Genomic DNA, 25,102 nt, shown 5'->3' with positions numbered 1-25,102 from the left:
CATTCTGCCAGCAATGCCTTAGTGTATGTCATGGAACGTTGAGTCAAATATAACCTATTTTTAAAACCTCTTATAAAGTTTGTTTTGTAGCAAAAACTGTGAATTGGATCTTTTTGACTGATAATATGATCGTCTGTTTCATATCTGCAAAGTAGTTAAATCGCTGTCAGTTCCACTTTAAACTTTAGGTCACTGGTTACTTTGTGTGCTAAACGTGAAATGTGTTTTTTTGCAATTGGAAGTAATAGTTGTACATTTCAATTAGGAAATGCTTAATGGTTGTGTTTTTGTATTCTTATGATTGGGACCTACTAGCTTATTATGTTTAAGTTTATGGACTGCTTATCCTTTAACATCATGCTGTGTGTGACTGCTTTCTTTCCATCAGCCCTCTGCAGTGGTGTAGTGGTGCCTGGAGAAGCCTAAATGGCTGAATGAAAGGCACCCAGTGTGAAAAATACGATGTTTTTCTATGTTTTTTGTATTTGTCCTATAGATTTATCAGATTTTCACTCGCAAAATCACACTTTTTTTTATTAGAAAAAAGACAAACATTTGATGGTCTAAGTCCACAACAATGCTTAAACCACATCAATCTGATTGGGTAGGCCTGTCAGGGCCTGGCTCCCCAGTGGTTGGGCCTGTATCCACCCAGACCCATCCATGTCTACGCCCTGATGCAAACAGCGCATGATGACAAATGCGCATCAGAAATAGGATAAAACATTTTCAATACCTGGTTTGCATACCCATTGTTGCCTTAGTTAATATTTCCTGGCAGATATCATAAGTTTAAACATCTTACCTACCCTACCAGCTACCGATGTCATTCTTCTGTGAGCTGCTCCATGCCACAACCAGTTGAGAGTTGTACAATCCTGCTGTCTGCAGATGATATTCCACTGAAACTAGGCTGTGTGTGGCACGCATGTGAATATATTTCACATGCTTTGCGATTGTGTAGGCTACTTTGTGCATGATTTCTCTATTGTTCTACATAATTGATGTCATTTACCTCCACTACACTACTTTGATACGCATCAGTAGGGATTAAGAAGTGAGTGCATGCAATGCCCACTGAAAAAAAGGGGGTATACAGTTTATACCAGCGTAAACCCTCCGCTACACTACTGGCCCTTTGTGTTTTACAAAAAGTGCACTCACCACTATGCAAACATGTCTATAATAGATACGGCTGTTAAGATATTCATGTTTTAAGAAAGGAAGTGTGTATATTTGGCCTGGCGAAGCGGTTTTATGCGCTAACAGAATTGTTTTACTCCGCTGGTCTCTGCTGGTCTCAGGAAGTCCTCACTGTCCGAGACCGAGTCAAGACCGAGTGCAAATTTATCGGACACCAAGACAAGACCAAGACACTCAATATGTGGTCTCGAGACCGTCTCGAGTACTACAACAATTTACATTAGGGGAAGCTTGTCTCCATACCTGCCAGGCTGATCTGGGTATTTCTGTTTGCAGTAGGCCTCCAGAGAGGCGTAGACCTTCTCTCTCAAAGCCTCCACCTCGCCTGGGTTTGACAAGCCTTTAGAATCTGAGGAGAGACACACAGCAGTGCATCAGACAACAAGGCACAACAGTCACAGGATATCAAAATGGGGATTTATGCATGTCTGTACATATACAGCTTTGTGTGTACATTCAAGCATGTGTGTTTATGTGTGTGTGTGTGTGTGTGTGTGCGCGCGTGTTATATATAATATGCCTTTGTGTCTGTGGCTGTACATGAAGACGCGAGACAGGGAGTGCTATTGCTAAACAGTAGTGGACAGGCTGGCTGCCCCTAAGCCTAAAACCTGCATGCTGCCATCAGAAGCCTTTAACACTATCAAATGACATGTGATCTACCCTACTGGTTTTTGTCTCATATACATATGCAGGGTAATTCTCCCCATTACACAGCCTGGATGAGGCAACACATGTAGGTTATGTCTATGACCTTGTGTTTTCCACTCTGGCAAGAGGTTGGATAGCCCTACATTCAGAGGCAATATGCAGTAGAAGTTGTTCTTTGCTTTGGCTATTTTACAACAAACGCTTCTTTCCTTCAAACATTTTATTTTCATTTTCAATACATCACAGTCACCAACAACGACAACATAACAAGCCCGTATCGACAAAGCATCTCAGAAAAAGTCCTAGGAATCCTGTTAAAGCCTGTTTTAAGACAACAACAAAAAACTGCCAGCTTTTAGGATGATGTTACACTGCACAGACAAACTCTGATCTAGAAGTAAAATCAACTCGTACATTTTTCATTTCCATTTTAGTCATTTAGCAGACGCTCTTATCCAGAGCAACTTACAGTTAGTGCAAACATCTTAAGATAACTAGGTGAGACAACAACACATCACAATCGTATCAAGTACATTTTCCCTCAACAAAGTATTTATCAGCAAAATCAGTGCTAGTAGCAAAAGACAAGTGGCCTTTTTTTACCGGGATGCGTGAGAGTTATTTAAGATACTCTTCAGAGGTAATAAAAGTTGTGTCATTAAAGTTGATCTCCGCTGGTAATCATGACAGTTTGAGGTACCGCACAGGAAAGATAGTGATGAAGCTCATTGACATTGTTGCAAATGGTGGGGAATAACCAATCGCGATGAGGCATGGCCAGGTGTGATTTCTATAGTACGCTTCAGACAACCACGGTTAACGTGACTGTAAATCAAATGTTCCATTGATAAAACGAATGATCGAATTTTCGTCTGACACGATCACTTTTCCTACTCTTAATTATTGCCTAATATGTTGGCATGCATAACCACATATATATATTTTTTGGTTTGTATTTTACCCCCAATTTCGATCTTGTCTCATCACTGCAACTCCCAAACGGGCAGCAAAGGTCGAGTCACACGTCCTCTGAAACATGACCAGCCAAATCGCACTTCTTAACCCTCGCCCACTTAACCCGAAACCAGCTGCACCAATGTGTCAGAGGAAACACCATCCAACTGATGACAGAGGTCAGCCTGCTGGCACCTGGCCCGCCACAAAGAGTCGCTAGAGCGCAATGAGACAAATAAAGCTCCCCCGACCAAACCCTCCCCTAACCTGGACGATGCTGGGCCAATTGTGTGCCGCCCTATGGGACTCCCGATCACCCCCGGCTGTGATACAGCCTGGGATTGAACCCAGGGCTGTAATGATACCTCTAGCACTGTGATGCCGTGCCTTAGACTGCTGTGCCACTCGGGAGGCCCCGCGAAACATTTTATTTTGATGGTTGTTAATAGAGGATTTGTTTTTACAAATATTACTGTTTTAACAACCCTAAAATGCTTTGGCATCAAGTCACTTGCCGATAATGTTGAACACAATCAAAGTTAACATAATCCCTAGATGCCTTCAATTGACCAATTTATAGGCATGTGTAGGCATCTTTTTTTAATAACATAATGTTGCGCTCCAAAGGGACTTGAAATAACATGATGTAGGTAATTAAATAATACAAAGAAAGATATGTTTATTTATTATCCTACTGGTTAGAAGTATTTAGGCAGGTTATGTGAAATAGGCCTCATGTGAAATCATTGTCAAAAGCGCAAGAGATACTGTTGCATGTAGGTCTAGATTCTTAATTGATTGATTATATCAAAACAGAAATATCAAAACATTCTTTCAACAACTCGAAAGCAATTGCATGTGGCTCAGGAACCACTGACTGCATTTTTCTATCAAGACACCTGCTGGTTAGGATAGCTCATGAGGTCTCCTAAACTGTCGACTACGTGGGACTAAAGATGCTTCATGCATAGCTTTTATTTTTACCCATAAGAGTAGGAGTAAAATGTCTCTATTCTCAGCATTTACAACAAATGTTCTACTCCTAGACACTTTATGTACACAGGCATAATGTGTCCTGATTAAAAAGTGCCCTGATTCTAAATATTATGCAACACATTTCTGGGTCTGATTGGTTACCACCGAGCAAGTATTTGTTTTAAAGGAAACTGAAAAGGGCTGAATACAGCAATACTCTCATCTCAGTGTGGGAAATGACTCAGTCCCTCTGAATCCCAGCATTCCCCCTGTTAGGCCATCTCTGTGAGATGCTCCTAATTAGGGGAAAGTAGGCTGTGATGTGTTCCAGAGCCAGGGCTATAACAGAGTGACCAGGAGCACAGAGGAGCAGTCTGTCCTGGGAGAATGAGGCCCGGCGGCACGTTCCCACACTGCTCTTTGTCTCCGGGGCCACGGCACAGACTCATTAAAGACAGGGAGCATGTCTGGTGCCAGCTTGGCATTGCTGGCGCGGGCACTCAGCATGGTAATGAAGTTAACCCTGGCCTGTACCATAGAGCAGAGGGCTAGCAGAGGGCTAGCGGAGGGCTAGCGCAGGGCTAACTGAGGGCTAGCAGAGGGCTAACAGAGGGCTAGCGGAGGGCTAGCGGAGAGCTAACGAAGGGCTAGCAGAGCAGAGGGGGCTCCACCCTATGTTTTCTTTCACCCCTATGTTCCCTGGGCCCTATTTTCCCTCAACCTATGTTCCCTCAGCCCTGTGATCTATGATCCCTGTGATCTATGATCCCTGGGCCATATGTTCCCTCGATATATGTTACCTCAGACCTATGTCCCCTCACCCCTCTGTTCCCTGCACCCTATATTCCCTCAGGCCTATGTTCCCTGGGCCCTATGTTCCCTCAACACTATGCTCCCTCAACCCTATGTTCCCTCAGCCCTATCTGTGTTTCCCCTGTATTCATTTAGCAGCGGTGGGTCACCACTGTTAAATCGTTACCGCCACGCCCCAAAATATGATTTAAAAATATATATGTGTCAGTTCCAATACCCCCAAAATCCCTGCGAAAAATATATTTTAAATGTGGACACATTGAGGTGTTGTGAAGAAAAGTGCAATCATCACCTTGAAAATTAAGATTATTGGCTCGATTCAATCCAACCCGTATTTTAGTATTTACTCAAAATAACACAGACACTGGACAGAGGAACTCTGCCTAGAAGGCCAGCATCCCGGAGTCGCCTCTTCACTGTTGACATTGAGACTGGTGTTTTGCGGGTACTATTTAATGAAGCTGCCAGTTGAGGACATGTGAGGCATCTGTTTCTCAAACTAGACACTCTAATGTACTTGTCCTCTTGCTCAGTTGTGCACCGGGGCCTCCCACTCCTCTTTCTATTCTGGTTAGAGCCAGTTTGCGCTGTTCTGTGAAGGGAGTAGTACACAGCGTTGTACCAGATCTTCAGTTTCTTGGTAATTTCTTGCATGGAATAGCCTTCATTTCTCAGAACAAGAATAGATTGACGAGTTTCAGAAGAAAGTGCTTTGTTTCTGGCCATTTTGAGCCTGTGATTGAACCCAAAAATGCTGATGCTCCAGATACTCAACTAGTCTAAAGAAGGCCAGTTTTATTGCTTCTTTAATGAGGACAACAGTTTTCTGCTGTGCTAACATAATTGCAAAATGGTTTTCCAATGATCAATTAGCCGTTTAAATGATAAACTTGGATTAGCTAACACAACCTGCCGTTGGAACACAGGAATGATGGTTGCTGATAATGGGCCTCTGTACGCCTATGTAGATATTCCATAAAGAATCTGCCGTTTCCAGCTACAATAGTCATTTACAACATTAACAATGTTTGCACTGTATTCCGGATCACTTTGATGTTATTTTAATGAACAAAAAATGTGCTTTTCTTTAAAAAACAAGGACATTTATAAGTGACCCCAAACTTATGAACGGTAGTGTATATATATATAATATATATACACTGCTCAAAAAATAAAGGGAACACTTAAACAACACAATGTAACTCCAAGTCAATCACACTTCTGTGAAATCAAACTGTCCACTTAGGAAGCAACACTGATTGACAATACATTTCACATGCTGTTGTGCAAATGGAATAGACAACAGGTGGAAATTATAGGCAATTAGCAAGACACCCCCAATAAAGGAGTGGTTCTGCAGGTGGGGACCACAGACCAATTCTCAGTTCCTATGCTTCCTGGCTGATGTTTTGGTCACTTTTGAATGCTGGCGGTGCTTTCACTCTAGTGGTAGCATGAGACGGAGTCTACAACCCACACAAGTGGCTCAGGTAGTGCAGCTCATCCAGGATGGCACATCAATGCGAGCTGTGGCAAGAAGGTTTGCTGTGTCTGTCAGCGTTGTGTCTAGAGCATGGAGGCGCTACCAGGAGATAGGCCAGTACATCAGGAGACGTGGAGGAGGCCGTAGGAGGGCAACAACCCAGCAGCAGGACCGCTACCTCCGCCTTTGTGCAAGGAGGAGCAGGAGGAGCACTGCCAGAGCCCTGCAAAACGACCTCCAGCAGGCCACAAATGTGCATGTGTCTGCTCAAACGGTCAGAAACAGACTCCATGAGGGTGGTATGAGGGCCCGACGTCCACAGGTGGGGGTTGTGCTTACAGCCCAACACCATGCAGGACGTTTGGCATTTGCCAGAGAACACCAAGATTGGCAAATTCGCCACTGGCGCCCTGTGCTCTTCACAGATGAAAGCAGGTTCACACTGAGCACATGTGACAGACGTGACAGAGTCTGGAGACGCCGTGGAGAACGTTCTGCTGCCTGCAACATCCTCCAGCATGACCGGTTTGGCGGTGGGTCAGTCATGGTGTGGGGTGTGCTCCATGTGCTCGCCAGAGGTAGCCTGACTGCCATTAGGTACCGAGATGAGATCCTCAGACCCCTTGTGAGACCATATGCTGGTTGTGTGCCTTAAATTCTAAATAAATCACTGACAGTATCATCAGCAAAACACCCGCACACCATCATACCTACTCCTCCATGCTTCACGGTGGAAACCACACATGCGGAGATTATCCATTCACCTACTCTGCGTCTCACAAAGACATGGTGGTTGGATCCAAAAATCTTACATTTGGACTCATCAGACCAAAGGACAGATTTCCACTGGTCTAATGTCCATTGCTTGTGTTTCTTGGCAAGTCTCTTCTTATAGTTGGTGTCTTTCAGTAGTGGTTTCTTTGCAGTAATTCGACCATGAAGGCCTGATTCACACAGTCCCCTCTGAACAGTTGATGTTGCGATGTGTCTGTTACATTTATTTGGGCTGCAATCTGAGGTGCAGTTAACTCTAATGAACTTATCCCAGAGGTGGGACCAAGTCATTGTTTTACAAGTCACAAGTAAGTCTCACGTCTTAGCACTCAAGTCCCAAGTCAAGTCCTAAGTCAAGACAGGCAAGTCTGAGTCAAGTCAAGACCGACAAGTCTCAAGTCAAGTCTCAAGTCCTAAACTTTGAGTTTCGAGTCCTAAACAAGTCATAATGTGCCCTTCACCAAATGTAATACTATTTCAGATTTTTAACAAGAGTAGTAGTTAGTAAATTATATTTACGCAAATCATGAATGCTTATATATTTATTACTTTCCAAATAAACGTTATATTTCCATGGAAATACACGGGTAGCCATGAGAAAGACCCCCCCATAGCGGTCGACTATCGAGGATCGCTATGGGGTGCAATCGGGCGATGTAGGCTTGTACACAATCTCCCAACCTTAACACACACACACACACCCTCTCTGTGTGTGGTTACAGTAGGCTAACGTACGTCAATGGGTTTAGGAACAGCAGTAACATCAGGCAGGATTTAGGCTACCAAATGCCTAGCCAGTTGTAGCTCAATCTTGGGTGCAATGATCACGTTCCCACACTGACTGACTGTGTGGAGGCTCATTGATTTAATGTTACATTAGCCTACATGCTACATTAGCAAAGTTATATATAGCTGTCGGCTATATTAGCCACGACTTACCGTTCTTTGTGCAGCTTCAAATGTCGAACAAAGTTGGAAGTTGTTGCGCCTCCGTCTGTAATTTTCTTCAAGCATGTTTTGCAAGTTGCAATCCATTTTTTGTTGACTACAGCGTAGTCTTTATATCCAAAAATAATAATTTTGGGTATCATCTTTCCAAGGGCTTCACCTGAATTCACCCACCGACGTTCCTCTGCACTGCCACGCGCAACTTTTTCTCAGCTGGCACAATTTCATTGGCTGCTGTCCGATTCAAACTGTAATCCGTTAAATGAAGAGTTGATGTGCTGCACATTTTTTTTAATAGCATCATTTTTAATATTTGGGCTTGGGGAGGGTATCAAGTCAATTCGAGTCAAAAGGCTCAAGTCCAAGTTAAGTCACGAGTCATTGGTGTTAAAGTCAAAGTCGAGTTGCAAGTCATCATATTTGTGACTCGAGTCTGACTTGAGTCCAAGTCATGTGACACGAGTCCACACCTCTGACTTATCCTATGCAGCAGAGGTAACTCTGAGTCCTTCCTTTCCTGTGGCGGTCCTCTTGAGAGCTAGTTTCATCATAGCTCTTGATGTTTTTTGCGACTGCACGTTCAAAGTTCTTGACATTTTCCGGCTTGACTGACCTTCATGTTTTAAAGTAATGTTGGACTGTCGTTTCTCTTTGCTTATTTGAGCTGTTCTTGCTGTAATATGGACTTGGTCTTTTAGCCCTATTTGGTATCTTCTGTATACCACCCCTACCTTGTCACAACACAACTGATTGGCTCAAACACATTAAGAAGGAAAGAAATTGCACAAATTAACTTTTAACAAGGCACACTTGATAATTGAAATGCATTCCAGGTGACAACCTCATGAAGCTGGTTCAGAGAATGCCAAGAGTGTGCAAAGCTGTCATTAAGGCAAAGAGTGGCTACTTGGAAGAATTTCAAATCTGAAATATATTTTGATTTGTTTAACACTTTTTTTGGTTATTACATGATTCCATATGTGTTATTTAATAGTTTTGATGTCTCCACTATTATTCTACAATGTAGAAAATAGTAACAAAAAATTAAGAAAAACCCTTGAATGAGTAGGTGTGTCCAAAACTTTGACTGGTACTGTATATATACTGTATATCAAATATATTTCATATCAAAGCCCTCCATTGAGAAGAGAGAAGCCCTCCCTTCTCAAGGTGCCTCTACATCACAATATCAATGGTAACATTAGAGTTGAACCACTAGGAGCAAAAGGATCAAACTGTCAAAATGAAGACCAGAATTGATGTGTTTCACTATAAATAAGCCTAAAACATTTGGCTTTTGATTTAAAAAAATTGTTCACGAAAGTTACTCTTTAAACGATATAAACTATGTTTTAAGATCATCTTTGAGAACTAACAATCACCAATGGCATGGCATGGGGACCCAATTGATTTTGATATAATGTTTGAGTCACTCAGATAGCATAAGAACACAGCTTAAGCCATTGCGAAATGTGTAGAATTTAAGTTAATGTCACGTCCTGACCAGTAAAGGGGTTATTTGTTCTTATAGTTTGGTCAGGACGTGGCAGGGGGTATTTGTTTTATGTGGTTCAGGGTGTGTTTGTGTATGTGTTCATGTAGAGGGGGTATTTGGTTTATATGGTTCGGGGTGGGAGAATGTTTCTTGTTTTGCTGTGTGCCTGACGAGACTGTCTAGTTCATTTGTTTTTGTATACGTTGTTTGTGTTTTTTCCTTCTTCACTAATAAAAAGAAGATGAGTATACATTTTCCCGCTGCGTTTTGGTCTACACCCTACGACACCCGTGACAGTTAATTAGATTTGAAACTGAAAATGTTCTCTCAGCCCCATCGCTAACTGTATAGAATTGCAAGAAATTACCTTAAAAAAATTCCTTCTCTGCAGCCAGTAAAATGTCCAGTCGGAGACCGCACCATTGACCACGCATACTACCGTGTTTAAAAGAGAATTGAGAGAACATGGGTCTGAGGAAACATGGGGTCCAGGGAACATAGGGCTGAGGGAACATAGACATGGCCCCGCAGAGCAGAGCAGAGGACGAGCAGAGCAGAAGTCTAGCAGAGGGCTAGCAGAGGGCTAGCAGAGGGCTAGCAGAGCAGAGGGCTAGCAAAGAGATAGCAGAGCAGAGGGCTAGCAGAGGGCTAGCAGAGCAGAGGGCTAGCAGAGGGCTAGTAGAGCAGAGGGTTAGCAGAGCAGAAGGGTAGCAGGGCAAAAGGGTAGCAGAGCAGAGGGATAGCAGAGCAGAGGCCTAGCAGAGGGCTAGCAGAGTGCTAGTAGAGTAGAGGGATAGCAGAGGGCTATCAGAGCAAAGGGCTATCAGAGCAGAGGGCTAGCAGAGGGCTATCAGAGGGCTTTCAAAGCAGAAGGTTGGAGTCTAGAGGCTGTCTGTGGGCACTGTGGGCACTGTCTGTGGGCACTGTGGGCACTGTCTGTGGGCACTGAGTGCTGCGGGCCACATAAGTGCCATGCCACTTACAGTGGGGGAAAAAAGTATTTGATCCCCTGCTGATTTTGTACGTTTGCCCACTTACAAAGAAATGATCAGTCTATAATTTTAATGGTAGGTTTATTTGAACAGTGAGAGACAGAATGACAACAAAATAATCCAGAAAAACGCATGTCAAAAATGTTATAAAATGATTAGCATTTTAATGAGGGAAATAAGTATTTGACCCCTCTGCAAAACATGACTTAGTACTTGGTGGCAAAACCCTTGTTGGCAATCACAGAGGTCAGACGTTTCTTGTAGTTGGCCACCAGGTTTGCACACATCTCAGGAGGGATTTTGTCCTACTCCTCTTTGCAGATCTTCTCCAAGTCATTAAGGTTTCGAGGCTGACGTTTGGCAACTCGAACCTTCAGCTCCCTCCACAGATTTTCTATTGGATTAAGGTCTGGAGACTGGCTAGGCCAATCCAGGACCTTAATGTGCTTCTTCTTGAGCCACTCCTTTGTTGCCTTGGCCGTGTGTTTTGGGTCATTGTCATGCTGGAATACCCATCCACGACCCATTTTCAATGCCCTGGCTGAGGGAAGGAGGTTCTCACCCAAGATGGTGTTCTTGGGGTCATAGGCAGCATTCCTCCTCCTCCAAACACGGCGAGTTGAGTTGATGCCAAAGAGCTCAATTTTGGTCTCATCTGACCACAACACTTTCACCAGTTGTCCTCTGAGTCATTCAGATGTTCATTAGCAAACTTCAGACGGGCATGTATATGTATTCTTGAGCAGGGGGACCTTGCAGGCGCTGCAGGATTTCAGTCCTTCACGGCGTAGTGTGTTACCAATTGTTTTCTTGGTGACTATGGTCCCAGCTGCCTTGAGATCATTGACAAGATCCTCCCGTGTAGTTCTGGGCTGATTCCTCACCGTTCTCATGATCATTGCAACTCCACGAGGTGAGATCTTGCATGGAGCCCCAGGCCGAGGGATATTGACAGTTCTTTTGTGTTTCTTCCATTTGCGAATAATCGCACCAAATGTTGTCACCTTCTCACCAAGCTGCTTGGCGATGGTCTTGTAGCCCATTCCAGCCTTGTGTAGGTCTACAATCTTGTCCCTGACATCCTTGGAGAGCTCTTTGGTCTTGGCCATGGTGGAGATTTTGGAATCTGATTGATTGATTGCTTCTGTGGACAGGTGTCTCTTTTACAGGTAACAAGCTGCGGTTAGGAGCACTCCCTTTAAGAGTGTGCTTCTAATCTCAGCTCGTTATCTGTATAAAAGACACCTGGGAGCCAGAAATCTTTCTGACTGAGAGGGGGTCAAATACTTATTTCCCTCATTAAAATGCAAATCAATTTATAACATTTTTGACATGCGTTTTTCTGGATATTTTTGTTGTTATTCTGTCTCTCACTGTTCAAATAAACCTACCATTAAAATTATAGACTGATCATTTCTTTGTCAGTGGGAAAACATACAAAATCAGCAGGGGATCAAATACTTTTTTCCCCCACTGTACGTGGGTGGGAAAAACCACTTCAGGAACATGGGTTTGGTGGGTGATGGTGGTGTGTGTGTATCAATCAATCAATCAAATGTATTTATAAAGCCCTTTTTACATCAGCAGATGTCACAAAGTGCTTACACAGAACCCAGACTAAAACCCCAAACAGCAAACAATGCAGATGTAGAAGCACGGTGGCTAGGAAAAACTCCCTAGAAAGGCAGGAACCTAGTAGGAAGAAACCTAGAGAGGAACCAGGCTCTGAGGGGTGGCCAGTCCTCTTCTTGCTGTGCCAGGTGGAGATTATAAGAGTACATATAAGGCCATTAAGGCCAGATCGTTCTCCAAGATGTTCAAATGTTCATAGATGACCAGCAGAGTCAAATAATAATCACAGTGGTTGTAGAGGGTGCAACAAGTCAGCACCTCAGAATGAATTGTCAGTTGTCTTGTCATAGCCGATCATTCAGAGGTCGAGACAGCAGATACGGTAGAGAGGGAGCGAGAGATGGAGGGAGGGAGAGAGAGAGAGAGAGAGAGAAAGAGAGAGGGAGAGGGAGAGAGAGAGGGTCAAAAATAGCAGGTCCAGGACAAGGTAGCACGTCCAGTGAACAGGTCAGGGTTCAATGGCCGCAGGCAGAACAATTGAAACTGGAGCAGCAGCACGACAAGGAGGGTGTATTATGGTCCTTGAGGGCCACACAGTATAAGAGTTTACTGGTATCATGTGCAGTCATTGTTTGGGAGGTTAAAGTAGCAGGAACATATGTATTCAAGCAGAACCCTTTTTTTATGTTATTATAATCTAATAATCTAATATAAAAGGCTCTGGTTTAAAGGGGTGGTAGGAGTGTTTGTATGTGATACCTGGGTTGAAGAGGACGATGGCTCGAAGGCACCCCAGCTCTGTCTTATCCATCTGCATGTCTCTCATCTTGGACACCAGTTCTGTGAGCACTCTGGATGGAGAGAGGGAGACACATAGACAGGCTCTTAGAGATCTGACCATCAGCCAGCAACACCTCCCTTGGTCACCGTTCATTACACCCTCCTTTATCTACAGGTGAAGCTCAATGGAAACTCAATACAAATCAATTGACAACAGGGCCCCACTGGCCTGACACACATGGGATGTTCAACCAGCTAGAAATCGTCCAGCCCTGCCTACACCACGTAATTCAACCTGCTTAGAACATGTCTGATAAAAGGAAATACATGAACGACATAGCACAAACACAATCACAGACTGTAACCGAACACTGACATTCCCGGGCACCCGCGTGTGTCATCACTAGGCGGGGCTGCGTTTCGTTTTGGGAGTATGACCCGACCGCTCAAACTCCTCACCCCTCTCTGACTCCATCACGCCCGCTCTCTCTCTCCCTCTCCCTATGTCACTCTTTCAAGTCAATTGCAGCTCTTAGCTCATCCTAATTTAATTTGCCTGTTGGAACAATGAGGGTAAAAAAAAGACTTGAGTGTTTAAGTTAACCACCCTCTTCATTTGTATGGCAGAGAGAAGAGAAGAGGAAAGGAGAGGAGAGGAGAGGAGAAGAGGAGAAGAGAAGGAGCAGAAAGAGCTTCATTATCAGTCATCTTAATGCTTCCCCAGTTAATGCAAAGATGTAATCCATCCATTAGAAGTAGTGAACTGGCAGTATGCTAATCACTGAGCACAGATTCCCAGCTGGGGATAGAGGGAGATAGAGAGAGAGAGTGGGAGGGGGGAGAAAGAGAGGGAGAGAGAGAAGAGAGAAAGAGAGCAGAGGGAGAGAAAGATGGGAAAGACAGAGCGAGCGAGAGAGAGAGAGAGAGAGAGAGCTGTTTCCCTCAAAAGAACACTTCAGTTTGTGACTCAGCATGCCAGGGGACACAGGGTTTAGAGCGTTGGAGTGCTTAACAATACAATCTCTTGGATTGATCTCACAGTGGATGGTCTTATCAACTTCTGTGTACACTGAGAAGGCATATCTTGATACTGTTCTTTTGTATACATTCGTCTATAAAAATGTGACTTTAAAAAACAAACAATGCAACAATAGGCATCAAATGTGACTAATGGAAAAGAAGGTCAATATCTGCTTTGGAATAGTCACAGCCTGCCATGGGATTGCAGTCAAAAGAGTGGGATTTCATCAGGAATGCATTTAAATAGATTTTTTCAAAATATCTGTCTGAGCAGATCTCCATCTCCCTGTGATGTCCGTTGCCTGTAGCCATACATATTTAATGAATGTGTGTTAATCAATAACAAGAGCACTCTCTGTTACGCATCACTACCTCTTCTTCTGACAGAGCCTTTTCACTGTTACAGGTCAGGGTCTACTTTTCTCTTGCCCTAACTGTGGAAACTTCGCATAGCAACCAACAAAAATGTGTTTCACAAAGCTGATTGTATCAAGGCAGTGTCAACAGGGTGATCTTGACTACCTGTCAAAGATGGCTCCCACTCCAGCACTGTGGGCGCTGTTACGATGGACGTGTAGCCCTGTTGCTAGGAGGATCCCATCTTTCACCGCTATTGAACGGTGTGAGAAGGATGCGATGAGTAGCTCATTCCACCCTGAGGGAAAAAAGTGAGAGAAGGAAGAATAAGAAGAGCGATAAAGAGTGAAAACCTATTACAAAGTTCATCAAGTTGCATTCAACATTCAAACTAAATTGAGCTGACAACAAGGGAAGGGAATTCCAATGAATCAATTCTAGGCTGAATAGGCAAACCAGAAAGTTCTTTCATGCATAGGTTGTGGGCCATTAGCAGCCCATCTCAGACGTGCTTCCCAGAGAGACAAGTGTTTAACAGGATGTACTGCGCCTGCCATCCCAATAAAGGCAACACACTTCATATACCAACTGAGGGTAAGGCACGGAGAGCGTTGTGCTGTTTGAGTGACAGGGCTCCTTTAACTGTTCTGCCTAGCAACACTATCCGCTTTTCCCCAGAGTTGAGTTGGGAATGAGAGGGGCTAGAATGCTTTAATCTGTGAGACAGCAGAACTAAAGTGGTTATTTATAGAAGACGTGAGCTGAGCGCTGAGAAGAAGAGAGAGGACGCTCTCAGCTTGCTCCAGAACAGCTCTTTCTCAGAAGGTCTCACTCTCTCAATCACTATGGGTACCAGAAGGAGAATGGTTAGACGGGGTAGGACAGGGTTAGAGAGATGGATGGGGATGGATCGGCTTCCTCAGGGTGAGGTTGGAAGTGAACTGTGTAATTCTTAAGTGATAATGCACGAGAAGCAGGTGTTTGGAGGATATATTGGCACAGGTTCGTGGAGGGCCGGCAAACCGTGCCAATATATCCTCCAAACACCGTCTTTGAGGGCATTATCGCTTTATACAACAAGTTATCAACATATTCAAATAATGATAGACATATTTTTATAAAAAACAAATATTTTGATGAATTCATTCATACTATTTCATCCTTCCACAAGATATAGTCCTGACACAAATCTAGGGTTGCTACCCAAGCCGACTGGTTGTCCATTACTATCGGTTCGGTTGCCAGTCTTTTTGTTCTGTATCTATGGACGCGACCCATATTGGCTGGCAACGTTCTTATCCCTTGCTTGCTAGCTAGCCAACTACTACTAACTTACGGTCATGTCAACCAGTGCAGCCAGAATAACAATGAAGTAGCTGCATTTGGATTTGTTTAAGCTGTTTTCTAGTGACATTTATTTGGATACATCCATAACAATGAGCTAATGATGCGCGATTTCACCTGGCATAGAACATAAGTTCTCTTGTCAGGACACTGTTGTTTGAGAGCTAACCTAGAACACAGCTAACACAATCACTTCAAACAGAAGCTGGAAAGACTTCAATCTAGCTGCACTTCATTTCATTTTGCCTGTTTTCTATTGATAGTTCTTTGTATATATCCATAAAAATGGTGTTGATTCATAATTTCGACTGGCTGAGAAAAGCTCCCTTCCTGTCTTGTCCCGACTCCCGACACGTTCATTACTATGGGACAGCTGGAGATCGAATTTGAATAATGAAACAATGTTGCAAATGTCGGAGAGACAGACAGCAAGATTTATACAAATCTCCGCTGTTGAAAACCAAATGTTAGTTTAAAATCAAGTTTATAAATTGCCTGGCTGGGCTGATGAGACAGTGGATTGCGCAGTCAGATGGAACAGAGTAAATAGGCATTTTAACGTCATAGATTTAGCCGGTGGTAACTTGTGGAATAGACACCGGCTGGAATGCGGTTTTAACCAATCAGCTTTCAGGATTAGACCCACCCGTCGTATAAGGAGCGACAAGCAATCAGCAAGGGCAACAAATAGGGAAAATACTTAAAAAAACCCTCACAAATAATGATAGCATACATAAAGAATATGACAGATGATTCATTCTATGAGATTGACTGCTCTTAACCTACAAATAGCCTACAAAGCCCATAATGCTGCAGTGACCTGCCCATGGGAATGCTGATGTGGTCTGATGAATGTTCATGACCTGGTCGTGTTGAATTCACCTGCTCGTAGGAGGATGACCTGGTCGTCCAGGGGCAGCTCAGAGAAGTGGGGGATCCTCTTGGCCCACTCCACCAGTGTAAAGAGCTGCTTGTCGGCTGCTTGGCAGATGTTAGTCACCGGGTCGTTGGGCTGGAGAGAGACACACGGGAAGGCTTGCTGTCACAAATACATTTAGCAAAGACTGAAAGATACTTAAATGATAATGCCCAAAAAGCCAGTGTTTGGAGGATATATTGGCACGCATGTTGCAAACCGTGCCAATATATCCTCCAAACACCGGCTTTGAGGCCATTATCACTTTTATACAACGGGTTACCAGATTTAGTTTGAAAATTGAAACAATGTTCCAAATGTCGGAGAGACAGACAGCAATGTTTATACAAATCTCTGCTGTTGAAAACTAAATGATAGTCTAAAAGAAATTTGAGATAGATGCTTTTTATAGTGGAGATCAAGTTTATAAATTGCCTGGCTGGGTTGATGAGACAGTAGATTGTGCAGTCAAATGGAACAGAGTAAATAGGCATTTTAACATCATAGATTTAGCCAGTGGTAACTTGTGGAATAGACCTCAGCTGGAATGCGGTTTTAACCAAGCAGCATTCAGGATTAGACCCCCCCGTTTTATAAATTGTGACGTGTGTGGTTGAGTGTGTATTATGCGAACACACTGTGTGCATGTGCATTCTTGCTGCATACAGTATGTGTCCAGTCACAGCAGTGCACCACCGGATGAGAGAGCAGCACAGGGCCTGATCCGCTGAGCCAAGACCCCACACACACACACACCCCTGCCTTGTGAATGATCACCTCTGAGGAGGAGCGAGCAGGAAGGCAAAACAAACAATGATTCTGTCCCAGCCCGAGGAGGAAATACCTGCAGAGAAGCAGCAGTAAAAAATGACTCTCTCCAAGCAAGCAATTCCTTTGGAAAACTTCTACCTAGAGAAGGCCATTTGGAGTGTTCAGACAGAGAGCAAAAAGAGGTTGAACTGACACAGAGTTAAGGAAAAACTCTTTGGGCGTTCAAGTGTGAATTCATTTAATGCGTGAGCGTACGAGAATGGGTCTTAAAAGGGCAATTCCACCACTTTTCAACCTTACTACCTTACTCTCTATCTCCAGCACAATAGCAATGTCTACAGTGCATTTCTATGTTTTGTAGAAAAAAAAGAGCTACCCGATGACATCTTCAAAAGTTAAAACATTTTAAAAACTCGTTGCAGTTTTTGAAAATCAACGTTTTTTTGCTTTTAATCCTAAACTCTTTTTAGGACCTTTCTTCTTATCGTTTTAACCACAAATCATTGAAACGCACCGTTTTCACATATGTAGACACTGGTTTGGTGCTGGAGATATTGAATATGAAGTTGAAATGTGGCAGAATTTCCCTTTAAGAAATAGCTTTCAAGAAAGCTAAACAAGTTATAGTCTCTGGAATTATATGGACTAGTGAGACTGTATTTTCACTCACCACCTGGGTTATATTCCTGACTCAGACAGAGTAAAGTCTGGAAGAAAAAGGTCCAAGTGTAAAGTATATGGACGAAAAGTTAGCCTCTCATGTTCATGAGAGGACAACATGAAAGTGAGAGATCTGAAAGATAGAGGAAAAGAACTGAGAGAGAGAGAGAGAGAGTGTAGGATGGATGAAATACAGATGTGAATGGACAAGAGCAAAGAAACCTCAAGTTTTAGAAGCCATCAAACTGAAGGCCTCACTCGAGGCCTCACTCAACCCAGGAGGAAACCGTGGTTAGTGAAGGAGGCAAGCACTTCTAACGTATAAACATATCCAGTGGAGAGAAAAATAGAGCCCCATCAATGTTATCAATAACAAAAAACGTATCTTCTCTCGCTCCCCAACTTCTCTCTCTCTCACCAAATCTCACATATCAATGCTGAAAGCTCGGAAGATCTCAACTACAATTGTAGCTCTCTGGAGAAGATTAGAGTAAGATGAGGAAAATGAATTGCACCTCCTCTTCCTTCCATTCTTCCTCTACTTCTAATGCTCAGGCCTAAGACTACCCACTCCATCCCCCCTTCCTTCCTCCCTCCCTATAGTGTGAAACTCTCACTGACTGCCGAGAATCAGACACAACCACTTGAAATATGAAACAGTATGAAACAGTTAACCAGACACAAAGCCAGCACTGTTTTGAAAACTGAAAGTAGTTTTTCTTTGGGAGGAGAAAAAAAAGCATCTTATAAATATTGAAGCATCTGATCTGTGTGGGAGTCGTTGTGGACCGCACGGCTCAGCGCGACAGTTTTCCCGCCTGTATTTCTCCTTCAAACACATAAACAAATCTGCTAATTCATTCCTAAGGCAGCCGCAGCCCAAACAAAACAAAACAAAAGGGGCTGTATTTTGTGTCCCTGTCGAGGCCTCTCAAAAGAATACAACTCCCAGAGTTCTCGTTAAACACGGTGAAGGCTCATGAATATTGCATGGCTCTCTTAGCCGTGTTTACACTGACCTCGTTTCTCACTATATACACCATGAAGATGACAGGAGAGAACAGAGACCACACTCCTGCCATGAGCACATATTACCTCACTGGAGGTGAGTGAGAAGACACCAGTCAGAGGATGTTACGGGGAGTCACAGTGGAAGAGACCACAATGCCTTCCGAGGTCTGGGAGAATAACTGTATTTTTATTTAACCTTTATTTAACTAGGCAAGTCAGTTAAGGACAAATTCTTATTTACAATGATGAACTTCTTAACTATCTTCTTAAGATGATTGTCGCTAGGCAACCGAGCTAGCTAGCTATCTAGCTTGCAAGGGCAATCATAATAGCATATTTTTACTAAGATTACTGGTCAGTTTCTTTTATTGGATTTAAAACAATCAATACTGAAAATATCAGATTAAGTTTGTGAGTGAATTAAACATGTTCAATTGCTTTCATTAGCTTATTTTCTCTCTGCCTTGAGTTTAAAACAAAGGTTTAGCTATCTTGGAATTAAGAATATTTCCAACTATTTTCTTACAATGAAATATAGGAAGAAACTTAAGAACATTTTCAAGAACTTTATTGAGGAATAGCAACTTTTCATGAATGTATTTTTAAGTATAAAGTTAAGGAAAAAATGGCACTCAAGTATACGTTTCTTCTTAAGAAGATTTTGTGAATTCGGGCCCAGGCCAAGAGGGACCACCGTGACCTTACAGAACCCATAGCTGTCTGTGAGAGAAACTCTTACATTCTTTCTCTGTGAACATCCTTCACTCTGGAGGATAGGGGGCCAGCTGATCATTTTCTGAAAGATACGTAACCCTCCCCAGAGGAGAGACGTAACCCTCCCCTGAGAAAGAGATAGAGAGATGTGGAAAGGGAGTGTGAGCGTTTGGGCTTATGAGAGACGCTTTGAGGACACCGCTTAATGCTTGCCGCAAACATGAGTGTTTTTTGTTCCAGACTGAATTGAAGGCTTTGGTGTGCATTATTCACAACCAATATCCATCTCAGCCTCTCCTCTCACGGAAATGCCTGGCTTGCATATCGTCCTATTAAATTTTGATCACTTGTGGAGGGGAGAGATCAGAGACTGGCTTTTACATTTTTCATATTCTGCTTAAACCCCACTACAGTTGCGTGACAACAAAGAGAAATGTGGTAGTCAATAGATAATTTGTCCCTAATCCAAATATCCAACAAAATTGTGAGTTGAGAGTAAAGATCTCATGATGGTCTGTTTGTTGAAGAAGAGTATTGAGAGTACCCACAACCAAGTACCCTCTGAACAACATTAGCATACCTTTCTGTTTGGACAGACACAGCAGAGAGAGAGAGAGAGAGAGAAAGAATTATACAACTTGACCGATTCAAACAGCACACAAGGTTGGATTATACACAGACAGAATGAGAAAAATCCATAGCGAAAGAGAGAGGGATATAGAGAGAAAGAGCCAGACAGAGGGAATGGCGTGTTACCCCACTCCTCCCCATCCCTCCCTCCTTGAAGAGAAGGCCCTGGCTTGTCTGACTGGAGGCATGTTACTAATGCCTGTTTAATTCCGGTTCTAGGTCACCATGAGATAAACACACTTTATTCAGCTTCGCCAAACCCCGGTCATTAGACAGTAGCAATCCCCATTCATGGTGTGCATTCACGGGCCCTGGCCCAGGGATTCACTAACACACGGGGCAGAGGGGATCCTAATATACTGGGACTGCCTGCCAAGGGGACACCGCACGGGGACACATTCCAACACTGACTGTGCCTCTCTACCCTTGTTTAATCGACTCCTAACTATGGATGCACGATATATCGGTGAACATATCGGAATCGGCCGATGTCTAGTTTAACGCCAATGTTAAAAACCGATGTCAAAGTTACCGTGCATACCAATATAACGTAGGTAAATGACGTAATGACGCCATGTAAAATGTTGCGCTACACGTGCAACACAGCATTCCTAAACTAGTCCACACAATGTCTGCTGTGTGGATCGAGCAGTCAACAAGTCAAGCAGTCATTTGAAAGAGTAAGAAAATTTCAGCGAGACAACTCAAAGGTCGAAATCCATTAAAGCCAAGATAATGGTATTCATTGCCCTTGACAATCAACTGTTCTCTGTTGTGGGTGATGTTGGCTTTAGCCGACTGGTCAAGCACCAGTACACACTACCAAGTGCGCTATTTTTCAGATGTTGCCCTACCGGAGTTACACAGTAATAGCGTCACTGCTATTAGTTTCACAACATACATACTACGGAACACCGTTTGGGTCTTTGCGTGTCAAAAAAGATGCAGTAGCACTGTCAAAGCTGTACAAAAAATTCTGCAAACACCGGCCACGAACAATGTGTTCACAATACAATAATTTATTTGAGCGCAACTTCTGGGGTAGCTAGTTTTAGCTTGGTACCTAGCTAGCACCAATACAACCAGCCTAAAAACAATGACCAGTAGAAACTGCAGTCATTTTCATTATTCTTAGCAATGATTTAGGAATCCTTGTGAGTAAGTATTTTCTAGGTTGCCACTTATTGTCCGCCTATTGAAATTGAACTTCAGTTCATGAAAATAAATAGCTAGTCAGCTACTTAACTCTGTTGCCCAAAGCTAACGTTATAAGCAGCCAGCTAGCTTCATCTGGCTAGTGAGGCTCGACCGGACCGGGTTATGTGTGGTGAAGCTAGCCACAATAAGGATTAGGCACAATCGTGTAATTTGCGGTTTGCCTTCAAAATAAACGTATGTCTTTGACAGTGATGCAAATGAATACAAATAGTATAATTATGCCATACTTTTACTTTGAAGGCTAAGCGCAAAGTCCACTATTGTGGCTAATCCTTATTGTGGCTAGCTTCACATAGATGGGTCCGACCATCATTAATCAAATAAGAACTGTCTTACAAATGAGAGTTATTTTAGATGATGACACCTAGCTATATAGTTAGCTAACTAACTATAGCTATTGATGTCGTGTTATTTGACGTGTATCTTTTTTGACACGCAATGACCCAAACGGCGTTCCATAGAAATCCTGGTTGAGAATGAAACGACTGAACAAATGAACCACGAAACAGCACAGCAAGTAAGTGAAAGAAATAGGTTTTGATTATGTTTTACTGGTAGTGGGGACATATATAAATGCCAACAAAATAACTTTTTGGTCAGTGTGGTGTATGGTGAGTGTAACCTTTATTTAACTAGGCAAGTCAGTTAAGAACAAATTCTTATTTACAATGACGGCCCGGACGACGCTGCGCCAATTGTGAGCCACCCTATGGGACTCCCAATCACGGCCGGATGTGATATAGCCTGGATTCGAACCAGGGACTGTAGTGACGCCTCTTGCACTGAGATGCAGTGCCTTAGACCACTGCGTCCATGTGTGTGTGTTAACTATTTAACTGTACTAGAATGCTTAAAAGGCCGCTAAAATTTCAAATATCGGTTATCGGTATCAGGTTTTTTGGCAAGGAAAATATCGGATATTGTTATCGGCCAAAAGAAATCATATCGATGCATCACTACTCCTAACTTTTCATATGATTATGAGGATCGTTTTCAGTGTCAATTGAAATATCAGTAGAAGGGGAACTAGATGTCTCAGCAGTTGTCTTTAGCTAGGGCAAATTAGATTAATAAAAATGTCACACACTACCCAATCTACATGGACTATTGAACTACAACTCCCCATTACAACCATTACCTTAAACCATAGCAACAAATAAACGAAAACCTACAAATATGGATCCACTAGAAATGACCAAGAATTACTCGAAAACGACCAAAACAACTGGTATTTCTCTGCCTTTATCAAAGCTAGATTTCTAGAAAAGATCGATATCCTCCTCTATCTCCTGCGGGGCACCCCCTGTTGGTGTCAGAGCCCTAGCGGTGAGATGTAGAGCGGAGTAGTTAAGGCAAGGCGGAGCCCAGACAGACACACACACACACAGAGTGATTTAGTGTGTCAGAGAGCTGCCAGCCCCTCCCCTCTCCTTTCCCTCTCCTCCCAAATGTCAACGCTCATCACGTACATTTCCATCTACCCAAAAACAGCTCCCATTTACTCACATAACAGCCTTCAGAGTTCTACCTTCACTTCACAGGACATTTCCCCCAGAACAGACGAGTCCCAGAAGAAGCACTCACTCCCTCCCTCCTTCCTCTGTCCCTCTCTCCCTCCTTCCTCTGTCCCTCTCTCCCTCCTTCCCTCCTGCACAACTGCTCTGTGTCTGTTGTTCCAGTAGGATTCATGAGAAACCAGAGGTTGGTGAGACGCTGTCGGTAAAACCATCCTTCGATTAGATGATCAAATCACATACAACTGGTGTAGAATTCACAGTGAAATGCTTGCTTACGAGGCATTCCCAACAATGCAGAGTTAAAAAAGAAAAACAGTAACACAAGAGGAACAAAATACACAAGAGTGGAGTTATATAAAGGGAGTACCAGTACCAGAGCAATAGACAAAGGTGCGAGGTATTTGAGCTAGATACAGTGCCTTTGGAAAATATTCAGACCCTTGACTTTTTGCTAATTTATTAACGATACAAAACATAAATACCTTATTTACATAAGAATTCAAACCCTTTGCTATGGACTTGAAATTGAGCTCAGGTGTATCCTGTTTCCATTGATCATCCTTGAGATGTTTCTACAAGTTGATTGGAGTCCACCTATGGTAAATTCAATTGATTGGACATGATTTGGAAAGGCACACACTTATCTATATAAGGTCCCACAGAGCAAAGACCAACCCATGAGGTCAAAGGAATTGTCCGTAGAGCTCCGAGCCAAGAGTCGAGGCACAGATTTGGGTGGTATCAAAAAATGTCTGCAGCACTGAAGGTCCCCAACAACACAGTGGCCTCCATCATTCCTAAATGGAAGAAGTTTGGAACCACCAAGACTTTTAATAAAGCTGGCTGCCCGGCCAAACTGAGCAATCGGGGGAGAAGGGCCTTGGTCAGGGAGGTGACCAAGAACCCGATGGTCACTCTGAAAGAGCTCCAGAGTTCCTCTGTGAAGATGGGAGAACCTTCCAGAAGGACAACCATCTCTGCAGCACCCCACCAATCAGGCCTTTATGGTAGAGTGGCCAGATGGAAGCCACTCCTCAGTAAGGCATGTGAAAGCCCACTTGGAGTTTGCCAAAAGGCACCTAAAGGACTCTCCGACCACGAGGAACAAGATTCTCTGGTCTGATGAAACCGAGATTGAACTCTTTGGCCTGAATGCCAAGCATCACGTCTGGAGGAAACCTGGCACCATCCCTATGATGAAGCATGGTGGTGGCAGCATCATGTTTGGGGACGTTTTTCAATGGCAGGGACTGGGAGACTAGTCAGGATCGAGGGAAAGATGAATGGAGCAAATTATAGAGAGATAAAAACTTGCTCCAGAGTGCACAGGATCTCAGACTGGGGCGAAAATTCACCTTCCAACAGAACAACGACCCTAAGCACACAGCCAAGACAACGCAGGAGTGGCTTCGGGACACGTCTCTGAATGTCCTTGAGTGGTCCAGCCAGAGCCCTGTATTGAACCCAATCAAACATCTCTGGAGAAACCTGAAATAGCTGTGCAGAGACGCTCCCCATCCAACCTGACAGAGCTTGAGAGGATCTGCAGAGAAGAATGGGAGAAACTCCCCAAATACAGGTGTGCCAAGCTTGTAGCGTCATACCAAAGAAGAGGCTGTACTCGCTGCTAAAGATGCTTCAACAATGTACTGAGTAAAGGGTCTGTATACTTATGTAAATGTGATATTTCAGTTATATTTGCAAAATGTTCTAAAAACCTGTTTTTGCTTTATCATTATGAGGTATTGTGTATAGATTGATGAGGGGAAAGAAACATTGAAATACATTTTAGAATAAGGTTGTAATGTAACAAAATGTGGAAAAAGTCAAGGGGTCTGAATACTTTCCGAATACACCGTACGTACACGAGGTATTTGAGGTACATACGTGAAGACAGGGTAAAGTGACTAGGCATCAGGATAGATAATAATACGAATGTGTGTGTGTGTGTGTTAGTGTGTGTGTGTGTGTGTGTGTGTGTGTGTGTGTGTGTGTGTGTGTGTGTGTGTGTGTAATGCATATGTACGTGTGTTTGTGTTGTGTCGGTATGTGTGTGTGTTATGTGTGTATGTGCATATGTAGTGTATATGAATGTGTGTGGGTTTTCTGTGGGAGTGTCAATGTAGTGTGTATGAGTGAGTGTTTATATGGTGTGTGTGTATGAAGTCTAGTGTACATAGGGTCAGTGCAAGATAGAGTCAGTGCATATTGTTTGGATACCATTAATTTACTATTTAGCAGTCTGGCTATTTAGCAGTCTTACATATGGCTTGGGGTAGAAGCTGTCTCGGAGCTTGTTGGTCC

General features: G+C 43.3%; 1 protein-coding gene across 7 annotated transcripts in view; it reads right to left on the bottom strand.

The window, feature by feature from the left end:
- The window catches only part of LOC106563228 (retinoic acid receptor RXR-alpha-A), a 153,855-nt gene that overhangs the window by 5,577 nt on the left and 123,176 nt on the right, over window positions 1–25,102 (bottom strand). For all 7 annotated transcript variants that reach the window (XM_014128611.2, XM_014128610.2, XM_014128612.2 and 4 more), the window contains 4 exons: window positions 16,244–16,373; window positions 14,183–14,315; window positions 12,620–12,711; window positions 1,447–1,552 (listed from right to left, as the gene is read on the bottom strand). In XM_014128611.2, the coding sequence (XP_013984086.1) occupies window positions 1,447–1,552; window positions 12,620–12,711; window positions 14,183–14,315; window positions 16,244–16,373 (461 nt within the window). The remainder of the gene's footprint in view (window positions 1–1,446; window positions 1,553–12,619; window positions 12,712–14,182; window positions 14,316–16,243; window positions 16,374–25,102) is intronic.

This window comes from Salmo salar, chromosome ssa11 (assembly GCF_905237065.1).
Source record: "Salmo salar chromosome ssa11, Ssal_v3.1, whole genome shotgun sequence".
Classification (NCBI taxonomy): domain Eukaryota; kingdom Metazoa; phylum Chordata; class Actinopteri; order Salmoniformes; family Salmonidae; genus Salmo; species Salmo salar.
The sequence above is the reverse complement of the archived record's forward strand: the minus strand, read 5'-3'. Positions and strand labels throughout refer to the sequence as shown.